An 18,221-nucleotide genomic window follows, 5' to 3' on the forward strand; every position below is an offset into this window, starting at 1 on the left:
GTACTTCTTCCAAGATAGATTTGTTCGTTCTGGCAGTCCATGGTATATTCAATATTCTTCTGAGTAGAAGATTACTGAGTACAACAACGTAAAGGGCCAAAAGCCTGTTGCTATGGATACAGACGACTGGGGGAGAGACAGTCAAAAAGGGAGGCTTTTAAATGAATGACACAGAGATCTTTAAGGTCTAGGCTTTCCCCACAATTTTCCTTCCCTTCATTCCTAAGACAAATGGAAATAGAGGCACATTTCCCAAGTGTTAAAAAGGCATTTCACTGCTATGACAATGAATTCTAGAGTTAATATAATTAGGTATTCACTTTATACAGTTTAATATTTTAAAATACTCCCTCTAAACACTTCACTTTAATGTTATATCCCATCTACTTCAGGCTAAATACATACATGGAAATATGACATTTTATACATGTGTTCAACTCTAAATTATAAATGAAGGAGAACTGGAAAAGAGATATACAAAATCAAGGATAATCCAAGGAAAAATTTAGATTTAGATTTCATTTCCTGTTTCACTTATAAATCTCAAATCTAGTTAGAACGTTAACTTCCTTAGTGCTTTCCTTATAATTTCAAAATCATTTTCATTAGCTGAACAAAAAACCAAGTGAGGTAACAAATAGCTGGTCTAAGGGCATGCACGTTGGGAGGAAAAAAAAATTAAATGTATACGACGGATGATCCACGTACAAACAATTACGGGTTGAACCCCCCCACACAGTTTTACACACACGAGTGTGCCCAGACAGCACAGGTTTCCCTTATGCAGCTGCTTATCTACTGGAAGTGCTCAAGCACTTGTTTTGCATTCGGCCTGAAGAAGCCAGGAAAACGCCCTCCGGGTAAGTCAAGTCTTAAGGATGATAAATCCAAGCCTTCAGCTGACCAGAAATCATCAATCTGCACACGGGGTGGGGGTGAACTACGTGGACAGGCATACTGAGAGCACTTGGGAGTGACAGCTGGCAATGCTGGGAGAAAACAAATGTCAAGAGTATATCAATCCGGGGCCATTTTGTGTCAGGTGACCAGCCTTACACCTCATACACTGTCTTAGGAGCTCCTGCCGGCAATACCACACAATCGCTGACGTTCACAGTGACGACCCTAATCAAGTTTAAGTGCATCTGGCATACTCTGCTTAAGCAGCCAAAGAAGACAACTGAGGCATATTGCTTTGAAAACATTAAAAGTGTACGCGCATGCGCGCACGCGCGTGTGTGTGTGAGAGAGGGATAAAGAATTTAAAGCAGTGAGTCAGGAAACTTCACAGACATGGAACTACTCATTTCTTGAACTATCTGATATAAATGAGAATGCACATATGTGAATCTCTATGGATATGGGGGAGGGAGTGTTTTGGTAAGGCTACACATTTAGAATTTAAACAATTATAGCTCTCCACAATGCCTTACAGATGGTATAGTAGTGTATAAATCAACGGCCTAAAGAACTCCAAAGAAATTCTAACTTTTGCCTAAGATTCTGGCCAAAACCCCAGTTCATTACAGTTCTAGACCTGCCTGATTTATTTCATTTATTTTCATCTGATTTTAATGTACTCAACTTTTGGTTAAGAGAAGTGTTGTGATTTAAAAAAACGACTTTCTACTTAAATGAACATATGCATAAGAAAGCTGGGCAGTGAATGAGGAAGACTGAAGAATGATGCCTTTGAGTTATGGCGTTGGTGAAGAATACTGAATATACCATGGACTACCAGAAGAATGAGCAAATCTGTCTTGGAAGAACTCCAGGCAGGGTGCTCCTCAGAAGCAAGGATGGAGAGACTACGTCTCACATACTTTGGACATGTTATCAGGAGGGACCAGTCCCTGGAGAAGGACATCATGCTTGGCAAAGTAGAGGGTCAGTGAAAAAGAGGAAGAGCCTCAATGAGATGGATCGACACAATAGCTGCAACAATGGGCTCAAACAAAGCAACAATTGTGAGGATGGCACAGGACCAGGCAGTGTTGCATTTTGATGTACATGGGGTTGCTATGAGTTGGAATCGACTTGATGGCAGCTAGCAACTTAAATGAACTAGTTTTCTTACTTGAACTACATTTAACTTATTAAACCAACATGCTGATATGCTACGGTAATAATACTGACATAAAACCCCATACTCCACATGTAAATTTCTCTATGGCATCATTAAATGCACTCACCTTGTTGGCCACTGCATTTACATTGGGCCTTGCGTCATAGATCGTGAGTTTAGAAATTTGTTTATTAGTCTCCCTGATAACATCGAGATACTTTTCATCGTCTTTATTCCGTTTACCACTCATACCAACCAGAGGCTGACTGCAACGCACAATGACCGTCTTGTTTTCTGGATGAATCCATGACAGCACCTATGGTTAGTTCAGACATTTTAGCTATCCAGAAACCAACTCTCAAGAAAACAATTACAACTATAAAAAGTAAAGCACTAAAAATCACAATGAAGTAAATCTGATTTTGTGAAGCGGAGTACTTGTTCACTTGCAATTTCACTGTGTGTGCGCCCAGAAACACACGTGTATTTACTTATTTTTGTTACCATCGATATTTTCTTTTACTGTGCTTTAGCTGAAAGTTTACAGCTCATGTTAATATCTCATACAAAAATTAATACACATATTGTTTTGTGACATTAGTTGCAATCCCCACAATGTGACAGCACACTCCTCCTTCCCACCCTGAGTTCCTTGTGTCCATTTGACCAGTTCCTGACCCTTCCTGCCTTATCATCCTGCTTTCAGACAGGAGATACCCATTAGGTCTCATATATCTGATTGAACTAAGAAGCACATTCCTCATGTGTATTACTTTTTGTTTTATAGCCCTGTCTAAATTTTGTCTGAAGAGTGGGCTTCGGGAATGGTTTTAGTTCTGGGTTAACAGTGGGTCTGGGGGCCATAGTTTCAGGGGTTCCTCCAACTCTGTCAGAGCACCAAGTCTGGTCTTTTTACACGAATTTGAGTTCTGTTCTGTATTTTTCTCTGGTTCTGTCTGGGACTCTCTATTGTGTTCCCTGTCAGATCAGTCATTGGTGGTAGCTGGGCACCATCTAGTTCTTAGAAACACACATTTGACAATCACCACTACTCAGAAACAATTAGAATCACAATTGCTTTACTATTTATTCTTTTCTTAATGAGCACCACATCTAATAGAAATGAAATGCTTACCTAAAAATAAGCTATATCACCTAAAGGAAATCAAAAGCTTCTGATATGATTTTAATACTGTAGCTTGTGCTGGACTTGTTATCATACAGAAAACAGCTTTAATGAGAAGTGAGAAGCAAAGGAAATCATTTCTGGTACGTTTCACTTGACACCAATTCACATCTACAGGTCATTTTCCCAACAGCCTCAATTCTAGAATATAACACAGTGGGGGTGGAGGAAAGGAGATCTCAGAACAGGAAAGAGAGCTGTCAGAGTCGTATAATGAGACTTAGATACCTGACTCATAGGACAACTCATCAAGCCTTCACTAGGATTCAATCTTTTCTATTTTTATATACAAGACTAGCACATTTGATGCCTGGCTTCCCAGCCCAGGGAGGATGAGAAATGATACATGTAAAGGGAGCTGGGGAGGTGTGGCACAGTGGGCAACGGCGTGGGCTTTGGGGTCAGGCACAGCTCTGCCTTGTGTCTACCCCTGAACCCCAGGCGTTCACACACAACCTCTTCAGAACCTTCCTGTTCCTTTTGTCAAGTCTATGCGGGAGAATAACATTATCCTGCAGGGCTGCTGTGAGGACTGAATGAAGAAAGCTGGTAAAGGGCCTAGCGCAGTGCAGGGCGGAAACATGCAGTGCACGAGAGCTCGCATCAGCTTTTAGAAGCAGGTCCAGGGGCTAGTGAAGTTAGATAACAAAAATGAAGAAAATACTCATAAGACTCAACAAGTATAACCCTTCGGGCCCACTTAACGTAAACCAGATAGCCCTACAGTCTTGGCACTCACGCCTTACGATGGCAAATGACAAAAACTGGTTTTATAACAATGGCATGGGTGATTGAGGAAAGATTATATAATATTTAGAAGACTCATTTATCAAGCAGATATCTGAGTCCATGATAGAGAACAATTAAAAAACACCACTGTCACCCCTTGACTAAGGGTCAAAAGGCTCAGAACTGGGAAGCCCTGGGAACGGCACTTCCCTTTCCAAAACCTCCATTTTCTACTCTGCAAAATGGAGTTGAGGTCTGCCTAGGCCAACTCCTATGGCCCCTGTATCAAGAGAGATACAAGCCATGAGATCACTTTTGAGAGAACAAATCGCTATACATACATACATATATGAGATTTTTTATTTAATAAAGAGCCTCATCGAGTATGAAATTTAAATCAGGTCATACACACAAAACTGCCCTTTCCCAATGCCTTCCTTCATCCAGCCCTCTTCTCACTGCCTGAAAGATTCAAGACCAGAATCACGATGCCATGTTAGGGAATGCTACTTGTATGACTTGTTTCACCTCTTCACTTCTTTTTCTTCTGGGATGCCTATACCTGGATAAGAAGATATTTTGTTTTGTTTCTTGTATAGCTGAACAGGTACAAATAATGCTAAGTTTACAAGTTCACGTGCATTTTGCTGTCTCAACTACTATGAGTGCTTTTAAAGCAGATGGTATTGTAGCACATTATGCTTATTAAAGTTACTATCTGGAAGCCGTAAATGATGAAGGACGCGCACAAAGCTTTAGCCACAAAAAGATGTCTATCATGGCACTGTTTATAAAAGCTAAAGATGGAGCAGAGCCTAGATGTAACTGAAAATGGTAGTACATGAATCATGGTATGTCTATACACTGGCATATGCGTAGATCATTGTTGTCAATGTAGAATGTTGTTTACAAGATATTGCTAAGAATAAAAATAGATTATGAGATACACATTACAGAATAACTTCATTTTTTTCAAATAAAATGCACATATGCATTGAAGGAGATCTGGAAGGAGATACACCAAAATGTTTAACAGTGGTTCTCACTAGGTGGCAGACTTTCTTTTGCCTATCAGTATTTTCTAAAATGAACATAGATTTCTTGTATGTTCAAGACTTCCATAATATTAAGACAAACCTGTCTGAGAACAAAGGAATATGTATCCATTATTAGGACTATTAATGTGGGTGGCTTATTTCATCACCAAACAATACTTTATGATAGCTTGTATTTTACCTACATACAGAATAACAATTAAGATCTCTTTCTTACCAACACTTTCTGTATTTTTATAGGAACTTTAAAAAAAGAAGCGAATATCAAATCCTAACGATTTTATGTTATTGGTGATATAATTAAAGGCACATACATTTTTGGGTTTAAGCAAAATTTTGAGATGTATAGTCAAGAGTTACGTGATTTGAAGGCATATTGGAAAGAGCATATTATCATTCTACATAATATCTAATGATAGGTCATCTGTAAAGATACAGAGGTGATGGCCACTTTAGTATCTTTAGGAAAAATAAATGCAAACTGGTGGCCGCTGCAAGGCAGAAGGATCTGGAAAAGAGCTAGGTAGACAGTTAGGAATTCCCTTTGCTCTACAGTGGGCTTGTGTTCTTTCAGAATACTGTGGACCTCTGGATCAAGATGGTGGACTGGGTACAGTGGATTGGCTACATTTGTTTAATTTCCTTTCCCTCCCCAAATCCCATGAAATTGTCTCTCTCTCAATGCCTGCTCGCTCTCGCTCTCACACACGCACACATATTTCATAAAGTACATAATCGATAAGTATAGTACATCATCGATAAGTATAAATTGAATGATTGAGTAAAGAAAACTGATCCACACTACCCTAGCCCAGGTCTCCCTGTGTGCACGCAGGCGTGTATTAGCGAGACAGCTGACCACGGTAGGAGAGCAGTCTGTGGCTATGGTACAGAAAAGTACATCCCAGCAGAGTATAAAAGGACCAAACTTGTAACCTTGGCTTCATCAGCACTGTGTTCTAACAAAATAATTTAAGGAACATACTTTTGAGTACAATAAATATGAAGATATGAGCAAGACACTAACAATTAGAGAAGTAAGTGAAATTTAACAGTTGCAATTCATATTAGGCTCGCATTAGACAAAAGCTTCAAACAAAAGTTCTTTAAAGGACAAGAATGTCTAGGCTTGGAAGTTAAAGGCGAGGTAACGTTAAATCTTAATTTCTTCAACCTTTGCTTTTAAAAATGACCGATTTCGGGAAAAAAGTACTTATTATGACAAATTCTGCAAATAGAAGAAAAAAATCTCTAAATTTTTAATCAGTGAAAATTATGTCAGCAGAGCAGACAGTCTGACATACACATAGATATTTAAGGGCCCAAGGAGAACTTGATGAGCTAGGTTCTGTGGTACTGAAGTACAGTCAGGAGGCATCTGCCCTTGACTCCAGTTCGCTAATGGAATGGAGGCAGCTCGCAAATGTGACCAGGATAAGCAATACTAATAATGGTGAGCAAATGGAAAAGCCTGTACTTAACGTATTCTCCAACCTCAGATACCGTGTCATTTCAAGCGTGATTCATCTGACATTTATTGAGAGCCTACTGAGACAGTATGTCAGGTATTGTGCTACAAGGACAAAATCGACAAAGACCCTGTCCTTCCTTTCGTCCGTGTAGCACCTGGTCTATGCATCACAGCATCACTGTCACCCTCTCTTGCATAAGAGTCACTGTGTTCATTCTCTTGACTGTGAGCCTGCCTTGCTTCTTTTCCCATGTGGTATGGTGCTCTGCACTCAGAAGGTACTTGATAATTATTTGTTGGACTGAACTTTCAAAAGAGTGCTTCTCTGAATTACTTGATTACTGTTCCTAGGTCATAAAATGTACTCTTTGAGATAAACATTAATTGTAGTACTCACTGGAATTCGATTTCGGGATCTAAAAGTGGCAACTCTTCTGAGATCGTCATCTGAGGCACGATATGGAACCACCAAAAGGGCAGGGTAAGTGTCACAGAGTTCATAGCACTTATTAATAAAAGTTATTCTCCAATGGTGATTGGGCAAACCCTGCAGGAGAAAAGGAAGTCTAAGTCAGTATCGCAAGCCTTCACCTCCTGATTTGGCCTTTGAGCCGATTTTCACCGTTATTCTCTCTAGCGGTATTGCACATGTCTCCCTGACCACAGGGTGGTGACGGCCTACCACTTTATCACGACTGATCGTAAGGGAGCCAAAACAATCAAGACAACAGAACACAAGACGAAACACTGGTGGTTTCCACAATTCTAAACTATCTTTTGTAAATACAGATTCTCTTGAATTTGAGATGCTCCTTTATTTCATGTCAAAATATTCTTTACCACTTATACAATACAGATGACTCCAACTTCACCCCCACCCCCATCCCAAAGAAAATTGCATAATCTAAATCTTCACCTAATTGAGGGTTGAAAAAAGATCAGGCAACTTCCTCTCCCTACTCAAAACCGACTGAATGCTTCCACCTGCTCCCAAATACAAAGAAGCTAAGCTTATGAAGAAAGTCACAGAGGGGAAGTAGGGAAAACCTCTCTGGGGAGGCTCATTTCGCCACCTCCTATGAATCTTTTAAATAAAGTTGTTTGGGATTGATGATCACCCTATAGGTTATGTGAGCAATACAGTCATTTGCATTCTAAGCTGGCTGCTAGTGTGACAGGGAGACAAGGAAGACAGCTCCCATCCTACCATCTACCCACGAAATTGTATCTAGAACAGACAAGAGCCAGAGGTGGTGGAATATTCTCTCCCCATACTCACAAATACACAAATACACACACACACAAGTGAGCCATGTGGGTGTTTGCTTTGGGGACAGACATTGTACCTTTTCTTTAGGTCTGGCCCTATGGACCACGGACCAACCAGATGTTGAGTCTGATGCTGAGTCCAATTAGAGAGTTATAAGTCCCATCAGAAAGTTACAAGAAAAAAAGATTGAATATAATGGCAGTCTAGCACAGAATACCTTTGACAGTTCATACATGCATGCAATCTTAAAATCAGGAACTGTTTTGTTTCAAGCTGGAAGCTCTGAACTTAGGTCATTAAAATGCGAGGCAGACACAGCCTTTGAAAGCTTAATAGTCTAAAATTGGATTTATGGCAGCAATAGGACATACTATTTTACACATGTGTTCTAGAGTTAAGCTCGCCACCCAAATTCCAGAGCATCAAATCAGCTAATGAACACACAAACCACGGATTAAGGCTAAAAACGGAAAATCTGATCAGGTGCTTGGTGGTAGAGGTGGTGGCTAGAAGATTCTTTTCAAGTCTAGGGTTTTGTGACTTTACTTTAGATCTACTGTCTTTTCATACAAAGCAACTGGGCTTGATTTGATTCTCGAAGCTCTTTTGGCCAAATTTTCAAATTTTAAGAGTTTTGTAGAATGAGAATGATGAAAACTTCCATCATAAAACTCCCAGATGTCCTACAGATTTGGTTATACCAGAGGTGAAACAATGGCTCTGGGTATGTAACACACATTGGATCTTCTTCACAAAAAGGTTACAAGAGACCCTGTCCCTGAACAGCACATTATATCAAGCCTCCTGCCTGACTATATAGCAAATAAACATGTATGTAGGTGAAGTTCACATAACAGAGCAGTAAAGGCAATAATAATATATGCTTATCGAAGCTTTCGTAGAAAGGAAATCATTATAGAAAAAAAAATCTAATTCATTTGAATCTTCAAAACAACAGTAATGTAATTGAAATCTAACTTCCAGCAATAGTTAAACTCCTAAATAGACAAATAAACAGCAACATCAACTCCTAAAAAGGTAGAGGTTTGACTTTTCCTAGACCAAAACTATTTGATTCATTTCACAAATAATGCATAACCAATGTTCTTCACACAGGTGAAGGAAACAGAATTTGACCATCAAGCCTTCAATGTAGCTTGAATATGGCTATGGAATGAACTTATAAATTGCATAGTAATATAGTAGTTACTCTCGATAGAATATGCCATATTATACAAAATATAGATAATACTACTGCCATTAAAAAGGTATTTGCCAAGAGCATGACTGATAATGTATTGTCCTGATAGGTGTTTGTCATCCGCCACATACCTAGCAACTTACCTGCCGTCTGTATTCTTCCACTGGATTATAAACCATCCATCCATCCACATTAAACTTTTCTTCATTTAAAAATGCAAATAATGGCTAGAAAACACACACACACAAACACATAAAGTTTAATGTAAAGAAACCAAGAGTCTACAAATAGTGTACCTTGTGATTTTTCACAAAAATAAATTTTATCAGATTTGCCAACCATGAAATCACAACCAAAACGGAGATTTTAACAAAGAAACAACTGTGGAAAATTCAGAGCAGGCCTACAGTAACTTTTATCTTGAGTAAGAATTAGGTACTCTTGAAACTTCACATTTCTATGGCTACAAACACCTCATTTAATTTATTTTAAATGGTGCTCCACAAAAATCCAATTTCCAGACTGGAAAATGCCTGTCAATTTTAAAGAGTATCTGCATTATGTTGTCCTTTTTTTTTTTAGAAACTAAGGTTTCCATTTGGCTCAAATTTAGGCAAGTACTCTAAAAGCAACAGATGAGGTTAAAGCCACTAAGAAAGAAAGAAAAGAAAATTCAGGAATGATTCTTAGATAATGCAACGGTCTCAAAGGGAACAATGAAATGTTTATCAAAAAATAGACAGGACATTAGGCAAACTCTGAATTAGCTGTCCTCTCTAGATTTTGACTCGATGCCCAGGTCTTGTCTCTTGCTCTCCAGGACTTCCTCTGAACTCCAGACTTGAATACCCAAGTGCCCACTCCACCACCCCGGCTGCCTAATATTGGCATCTTGAGAACTTTGAAATTCACTTCTCCAAAGCCAAACTCTTGATTCGCCCTGACCAATCCTGCTCCTCCCACAGTCTACCCCATTTCAGTAATGACAACTCCATCTTCCAGTTGATTAAGCCAAAACCTTGGAGTCATCCTCGTCACCTCACTGCTACCACCCTAGTCCAGGCCTCCACCATCTCTCACTTAGATTATTTCAATAACCTAACCTCCTGCTTTCATCCTTGTGCCCCTAAAGTCAGAGTAATACTGTCACAATATAAATCAGATTAAGTCATTTGCCTGCCCCAAACCCTCCTGTGGCTTTCCATCTCACTTGGAGTAAAAGCTGAAGTCCTTCCAATGACCTGTGTGGCAGTTTGCCACCTGATCACCTCCCCCACCACATCTCTGCTCTTCTGCTTTCTCACTCCACTCCAGCCACACTGGCTTCCCATGCCACTCTCCAAATGCACCAGGCACACACCCATCTCAGGGCCTTTGCACCCGCTACCCCATCTACCTAGAGTGCTTTCTTCTTGTTGTTTCCTCTTCACTCCTTTCAGGTCTCTGCTCAAATGTAACCATAATCAATGAACCCTTCCCTGAAACCCGACAGGAAAACAATACTCTCTCCCCACAATGACACGCCCATCCCCCACCCTGTTTTATTTCCCCCATCATTTCTGACCATTTGGACATATTATACATTTACTTGTTTACTTCTGGGCCCCCACTATCCCCTCCCCCTAGAGCATGGGATCCACGAGGCAGACACTTGTCTGGCTGACATCACATCCTGTGTCCCCAGCGCCGGAACAATGACTGGCCCAAAGCAGGCACAACACATGTTTGTTGACCGGATGAACATGTGGAGCCCACACAGCCCCTGCACAACCTCATTTTCTAGAAGCGCTGTGTCTAGGCACTTTTCCTGCAAGTACCTGCCTCTCCACCAGCTTTCCTTCGGTTATCAGCTTTGAGCACTGGTGTTCCCTCCCCTATATTACAGTGGATTTCTGGAAGAGCGTTACTTAGCATCAGCAATTGTCTGTATTTGAATGGCAAGAGGTTTAAGCTGATTGAGAACATGTTCCCCAGACTGTCATTGTGAACCTTCCGAAGGATGAGGCACCTTGAGCTGGCCTCAACTTGGCTGCACGAGGCCTGAGCGCTGTGTATTCCATGATGCATGGCACACTGGCCTAGCTGAGCAACTGGCTGAGACTGTAGCCTAACACTGAATCCACAGCCACGCTTCATTATTCAGTACCACTTGGGAAAATAAGCAATTCCTGTTAAGTGAAGTATAACTTAAAGACAGATGACTTTTGGTAAAAATACCACTCAAATGTATGGTGCACTTCTTTATCCATAAACAGAAACAACTCATTTTCTGCCTCAAATGTTATCTTGTATCTCATAGTAAAATTACTGGTGAGTATAATATAAGTTTATAAAATTATTATCATTGGAAGATGAAAGCTATATGGACATGACTCATACCAAAATTATCTCCATAATTTTATTAATATACTTGATTTAAGAGAACTCTAAATAAAAGCAACATTAAAAACAATTGTCATTAACATGAGAATGAGATCATGTCCCCATGGTAGCTATGTATCAGGTGGCCTTTGTCATGAAATCTCTTCTGTAAGAACACTTCACATTCTGAATGACGTCCAGGTACATACGGTAAGTCGATGAACTAGAAACATGCCTAGAACTCTATGATGGAAACAAACAGATCCCAACTAACTCTTGATGCCAAGAGCCAGGCTAGAACCTCAACTATTTTGGGAAAATTACGAATCACATAATGGCCAAACATTCCTAGTCATGGAATAATAACAATACACTTAGGATTTGCATTAGAGCTTTAGGTAGAAAAGACCAGGGCCTTAAACCAGTATTCTAGGCATCCAAATATATTTGCTTACTTACAATTACAGGAAAACATTTTCTTTTAAAGTATTACTGGTTGGCATTTATGTCACATTTTTCTTTAAAAACCAAGGTTTTTCCATAAACTACTTGACTCACGTTTAACCAAACATTTCAAAAGAATCAACACTGATATTTTGTACAGTTGAACGTACCAGAACTTACTTTCCAGATATTTAAATTTTTACTTTTTTTCCCTTAAAGAATCAGATAAAAGAACAAAGCAAGAATTTTAAAATACAAGCTCTCAACAAAGTAACATAAAGGTGGGTTATTACAAAACTAAGCCTTACAGCAGAGATAATAAAATCCCTTCACCTGTAGCTCATCATTAAAGAGTGCAAGAATCTCTACAAGCGGCTACTTGTAACAAGCCTAATTAAAGCTCCTGTCTGAAAACTGTTAAAACCTAAAGGGAATGGGCTGCATATCCTGAGGTTTTTCACTGTCATTTATCTCCTCTCTCGGACAACACATTTTTTAAAGTCTTAGAGTTTGTTAGTACTTTATTAGGTAGGCTGACATTTTCAGCAATTATTCCTGAGTATAACCTGAGGTCAATTTTGACCCTTTATGTGGGAAATGGAACTCAGGAAAGAACCGGTCTGAGAGAATTTTCCATTATGACGATCGAACAGGGATTCATGTTTGTTAAATAAAAAAAAAAAAAAACAATAATAAAGTCCACCCCACAAACCCCTCAGAGCACCAATTTCATTTCTTTGCAATGAAAAAGCATAGGAATGATTCAGCCCCATGTAGCAAAGCCTGAGAACTCAGGAGTGGGATGAGGGCTAAGGGGGCAGGGTGGAGGCAGGGATGGCACTTTTCCCAGAAGCCAACCAATATGTGTCCCCTGCTCACCCCTCCTGAACCAAAGTCTGTAGGGAGTGATTGCCCCAGTCCTACAAAAGACATGTGGAATACACCAGAACCCGCAGGAATCTAGCCTAAGGGTTCTGTGTGCTCAAGCTATTTGAGGGGTTGCTTGACTTTATTATAAAAATTGATTTTGAAATAATTATACATTCACAGGAAGTTCGTAAAGAAATATATAGGGAGGTCCAATGCATCCTTTGCCCAGCCTCCCCCAGTGATAACACCTGGCATAACCTCAGTACAACACCAAAATTAGGAAACTGATGTTAGACAATATTCACTCTCAATGTCCAGCCCTGGCTCCCTTGAGTGAGCTGGTATCCCTTTATTTCGCTCTATGTTAGTATTTAGCTGGAGTCCCTTGGTGGTGCAAATGGTTAATGTGCTCAGCTGCTAACCAAAAGGTTAGAGGTTCGAGTCCATCCAGAGGTGGCTTGGATGAAAGCCCTCTGGCTATCTACTTCTGAAAAATCAGCCACTGAAAATCCTATGGAGCACATGGGGTCAAAATCAACTCCATAACTAGCTGTAGCACTTGAGCATTTTATCAATTCAGATTCCTACTAATATCAAGAGATCATGTGTGGAGACTTAAAAACGGCAATCTGCACATTTTTTTCCAGGTTAAAAATAGCACAATATAACATTTGAAAATTGTTTAAATGACAAAGTTGAAATGAAAACTCTAGGATTTCACACTAGGAATAGAAAAGGCTCTGACAAAGGAAATAGAACTTGTCACCTTAATTTAGCTACATCTACCATTGTTGTCCCCCACATGTCTGTCAGTTTGTCATACTGTGGGGGCTTGTGTGTTGCTGTGATGCTGGAAGCTATGCCACCGGTATACAGATACCAGCAGGGTCACCCATGGAGGACAGGTTTCAGCTGAGCTTCCAGACTAAGACAGACTAGGAAGAAGGACCCAGCAGTCTACTTCTGAAAAGCATTAGCCAGTGAAAACCTTATGAATAGCAGCAGAACACTGTCTGATATAGCGCTGGAAGATGAGCCACCCAGGTTGGAAGACACTCAAAAGATGACTAGGTGGGGAAGAGCTGCCTCCTCAAATTAGAGTCGACCTTAATGACGTGGATGGAGTCCAGCTTTCGGGACCTTCATTCGCTGATGTGGCACTACTCAAAATGAGAAGAAACAGCTGCAAACATCCATTAATAATCGGAACCTGGAATGTACAAAGTATGAATCTAGGAAAATTGGAAATCATCAAAAATGAAATGGAATGCATAAACATCAATATCCTAGGCATTAGTGAGCTGAAATGGACTGGTATTGGCCATTTTGAATCAGACAATCATACAGTCTACTATGCTGGGAACGACAACTTGAAGAGGAATGGTTTTTCATTCATCATCAAAAAGAACGTTTCAAGATCTCTCCTGAAGCACAACTCTGTCACTGATAGGATAATAGCCATACGCCTACAAGGAAAACCAGTTAATACGACTATTATTCAAATTTACCCACCAACCACTAGGGCCAAAGATGAAGAAACAGAAGACATTTATCAGCTGCTGCAGTCTGAAATTGATTGAACATGCAATCAAGAACCATTGATAATTACTGGCGGTTGGAATGCAAAAGTTGGAAAGAAGAAGGATCAGTAGTTGGAAAATAAGACCCTCAACGAGATGGGTTGACACACTGGCTGCAACAATGGGCTCAAGCATAGGAACAATGGTGAGGATGGCCCAGGACCAGGCGGTGTTGCATTCTATCGTACACAGGGTCGCTATGAGTTGGAACTGACTGGACGGCACCTAACAACAACAACCACTGTTGTGTCTTATGGGGGAAAAAATCCACATGACAACAGCTTTTAGCTTTCACTTAATTAGCCACTATTGTAAAATGCTGCCTATAGAAAGATGCCCTGATTTGCTTAAAGCATCTAGATTGGATTCTTTTCACTTAGCAGTCTATAAATGTGGAGTGAGTCCTGAGTGTCCTTCATTGAGGAGGCAGGGCTGCCCACCACCAACTTAGGAATACTAGGCCTCAGGAAGCTTTGCGCAGACAGCCTCTTCCCAGGGACTGGCCGTGTCCTGTCTGTGAACTAGAGTTTGCAGATTTCAGACTTCTAAAGATTAAGTATCATTCAAGTGGGGACCGTTAAAGAAGGAAAGCACGTTCACAGCATTCTGGATAACAAATTGCTAAGCTATTAGATTTAAAAGTGCTTTCATATGTTGTGCGTGGGGTCTAGTCCAGTCACAGTCACCATGCAATGGCACAGTCTTTAGATGGATGCAATTTTTAGGATGATCAGATCCTTTTTATGGAGCAAACATACCTACATCTCTGACTACCTGAGCTTAAAGACTTACAGAGCCACTACCTGCTTTTCTGATAGAATTTTGCAATGTTTGAACAGGAATTTAAATGAGAGGTTTTTTTTTTTTTCTAATTTGATTCCTGAAATTGAAGACATTCATCTTTTAAAAAGTTTCCATTTGTCTTTTAAGGGTGCAGCAACATAAAATTGCCTCATTTTCATCTTTTAGATTACACTTAAGGAACAAGACCCCTTCATATGAGAGAAAAAAAAAAAGGTTTTATTAAAGTTGGAGGGAAAAAAAGCCTAAACATTTTTAAGGAAGAACCATGGGAGGTACTGAATTTGGCACAGTTTGTAATTCTAAGTAACATCTTAATGCTAGGTAGTGCTTTCAGTTTAAGTATTCCACACGACTTGAGACAGTAAATTAATTCATATAGCTGCCTCAAAACTAATTTTGCCTAAAAACCTGACAAAAGTTTCACAGGTCAAAAGGGGCTAGTATGTAAATTATCATTTACATTTTGGTTTGCATAAGTAATTCCTCTGAATCCTAGTTCTATCATGAAGTGTGTAATGCTGGGGAAACTGCTTAATATTCCTGGGTTTCAGTTGCCTTCGTATATAAATATATAAAATATGCATATTGTATGTATATAGGTATGCATATGTATGTATGTATGTGTATATATGTTGTTGCGGTTACTTGCCATTGAGTTGATTCGAATTCAAGGCAACCCCATGTGTACAGAGCAGACTGCCATGAACTTACAGGAAGCAGGTCACCAGGCCTGTCTTCCAAGGTGCCTCTGGGTGGGTTTGAACTGTCAACCTTTTGGCTAGTAGTTGAGCAATTAAATATTTGCACCACCCAGCCACCCTCATATGTATATATAAATAAGTTTATATATATTTATTCATTCAGGAAGGGGCCACGAAAGTACATGTGAAAGTCATTTGAAATCATTTGGGAAAAGACTATTCTTTACTATTTGTCCACACTCAGAATCACCTAAACATTCACCTGCCACCACCTCGTGTCCAAAAAGGAACTTACTACTCTTCCTCAACTCCCCTCCTGTCTTCCTCATCTCAATGACTGGCACCACCAACAGCTGGATTGTTCCCTACCATCCCTTCCTCCCTCATAACTCTCTTTAGTCAATCACCAAACTGTGCTAATTTTACCTTCTAGTTCCTTCCCAGACTAAGTCATATTGGGGGGAGAAGAATCCCCTAGATTTAGTAAATGCCGCAGGCCTTGATTTCAAATGCAAACTAAGAGGAGGAGAATGATACCTTTAAAAGAAACTGGGAGCACAAGAGGAGGAGGTTTTTGGGTAAGATGAGAGACTCATTTCAAACAAATGTTTAACGTTTAGGAGTCAGTAGAAGTTATGAAGCAGCTAATGGGAAACATGAAGCTACAGATACGGAAGTCATGCTAGATAAAATAGAAACTTTTTTTTTTTCAGACCAGAAGGCCAATTTATTGATTTACAATAAGACGGAGGACGATTGGGCAGCCCACACTGCTTGTGCCAGCAGATCAGCGCTCTTGCTCTGTAGACAAACTCTACAGACAGTCTGCTAGAACAGTTAATATTAAGCACTGACCATACGCTGGGTGTATTAGTTACTTGTCACTGTGTAACAAATTACCCCAGAATTTAATGGCTTAAAAAAAAAAAAAAACAGAAACCTTTTTTTAAAAACGCATTAAGGAGCTGGGTAGAGAGGAATAAAGACTCAAAAGCCAAGAAATAATCACAAACAGGAATGCAGAGAAGCAAGTATGTTTGCTTTCACCTTCAGGGCACTCGTAGAAGTGGTTTTCATGGCCTCTTGGGGACACAGAAGCTAGGACATAAAGCTTGTGCCCACTCAAGACAGGGCGTCAGGTGGGTACCCTGGTTCAGTAATGCTTGGACTCCCCAGTCCTACCACCTCAGTGTGATGATGAACCGGAAATAATCACCTGAGGGCAAAGGAAGACAAAAATCTCTACCCCTCGCTGGCACTGGGAATTTGTAGCCACAAGTCAGCCCTCAACTAGTTTACAGCCAAAGTTCATAAAACTTGAATGATGAAAAAAAACTTAAGAAGGAGAATTTAATTTAGAAAAGATTTCAAGCTATTAGCGCCTCAAGATGCCTTCAGTCTAGGCCTCAAAGCATTCCCACAGATAAAGTTCCAAGAAATATGAGTTCACAGGCAATAATCACAAAACACACCAGGAGACAAAGCACCACAAGCCAGCAGAAATCACCACGTGTGGTAGAAAGAGGCTACAAAGACTTCAGGTAATTATAATCATTGGACACATAAATGATGTCTAGTACGTTTCAAGGAAATCCTGGTGGTGTACTGGTTAAGAGATACGACTGCTAACGAAAAGGTGGGCAGTTCAAATCTACCAGGTGCTCCTTGGAAACCCTATGGGGCAGCTCTACTCCGTTCTATAGGGACGCTATGAGTCAGAATCGACTCAACGGAAATGGGCTTGGGTTTGGTTTGAGTACGTTTCAAGGAATAAAAGAAGGGGTTGAAAATATGAGTCAAGAGACCGAGACGAAAATTAATGGCCAAATAAATATGAAAAAAAAAAAAGAACTTCTATAAGTGAAAAGTATAATAATCGAAATACTCAACAAATACGTTGAATAGCAGATCAGGCATAGTTGAAGAGAGAAACGGTGGAGGAGAAGATAAAACTGAAGAAATTATCCAGCACTCATGGACCACTCAAGTTTTATATCACTATCCTTTATGTTGTTGTTTGTTAGGTGCTGTCAAGTCGGTTCCGACTCATAGCAACCCTATGTACAACAGAACGAAACACTGCCCCATTCAGTGCCACCTCACGATTGTTGTTATGCTTGGGCCCATTGCTGCAGCCACTGTGTTAATCCATCTCCTTGAGGGTCTTCCTCTTTTTCGCTGACCCTCTACTTTACCAAGCATGATGTCCTTCTCCAGGGAGTGGTTCCTCCTGATAACATGTCTGAAGCATGTGACACTTAATTTCACCATCCTTGCTTCTAAGGAGCATTCTTTACATCTTACGTATGTTTTATAAGCATTCTTTCGTATTTATTCAATTTTAAGAAAAAACATCATGAAAGGAAGGGGTGGTCAAGAAAGTCAAATGTGAAGGTAGCAGAGTAGTCAGATGCTTCCCGTGGTTCCTCTTACAACAAAGACCCAAAAAGACAAGTGAACTAATTATATATGACAATCTAGGAG

General features: G+C 40.0%; 1 protein-coding gene across 3 annotated transcripts in view; it reads right to left on the bottom strand.

Annotated features, from left to right (window-relative positions):
- MTM1 (myotubularin 1) overlaps nt 1-18,221 on the bottom strand; it is a 108,075-nt gene that overhangs the window by 19,376 nt on the left and 70,478 nt on the right. For all 3 annotated transcript variants that reach the window (XM_049871626.1, XM_049871624.1, XM_049871627.1), the window contains 3 exons: nt 9,121-9,204; nt 6,904-7,053; nt 2,193-2,381 (listed from right to left, as the gene is read on the bottom strand). In XM_049871626.1, coding sequence (XP_049727583.1) covers nt 2,193-2,381; nt 6,904-7,053; nt 9,121-9,204 — 423 coding nt within the window. The remainder of the gene's footprint in view (nt 1-2,192; nt 2,382-6,903; nt 7,054-9,120; nt 9,205-18,221) is intronic.

Source organism: Elephas maximus, chromosome X, assembly GCF_024166365.1.
Source record: "Elephas maximus indicus isolate mEleMax1 chromosome X, mEleMax1 primary haplotype, whole genome shotgun sequence".
Lineage (NCBI taxonomy): Eukaryota > Metazoa > Chordata > Mammalia > Proboscidea > Elephantidae > Elephas > Elephas maximus.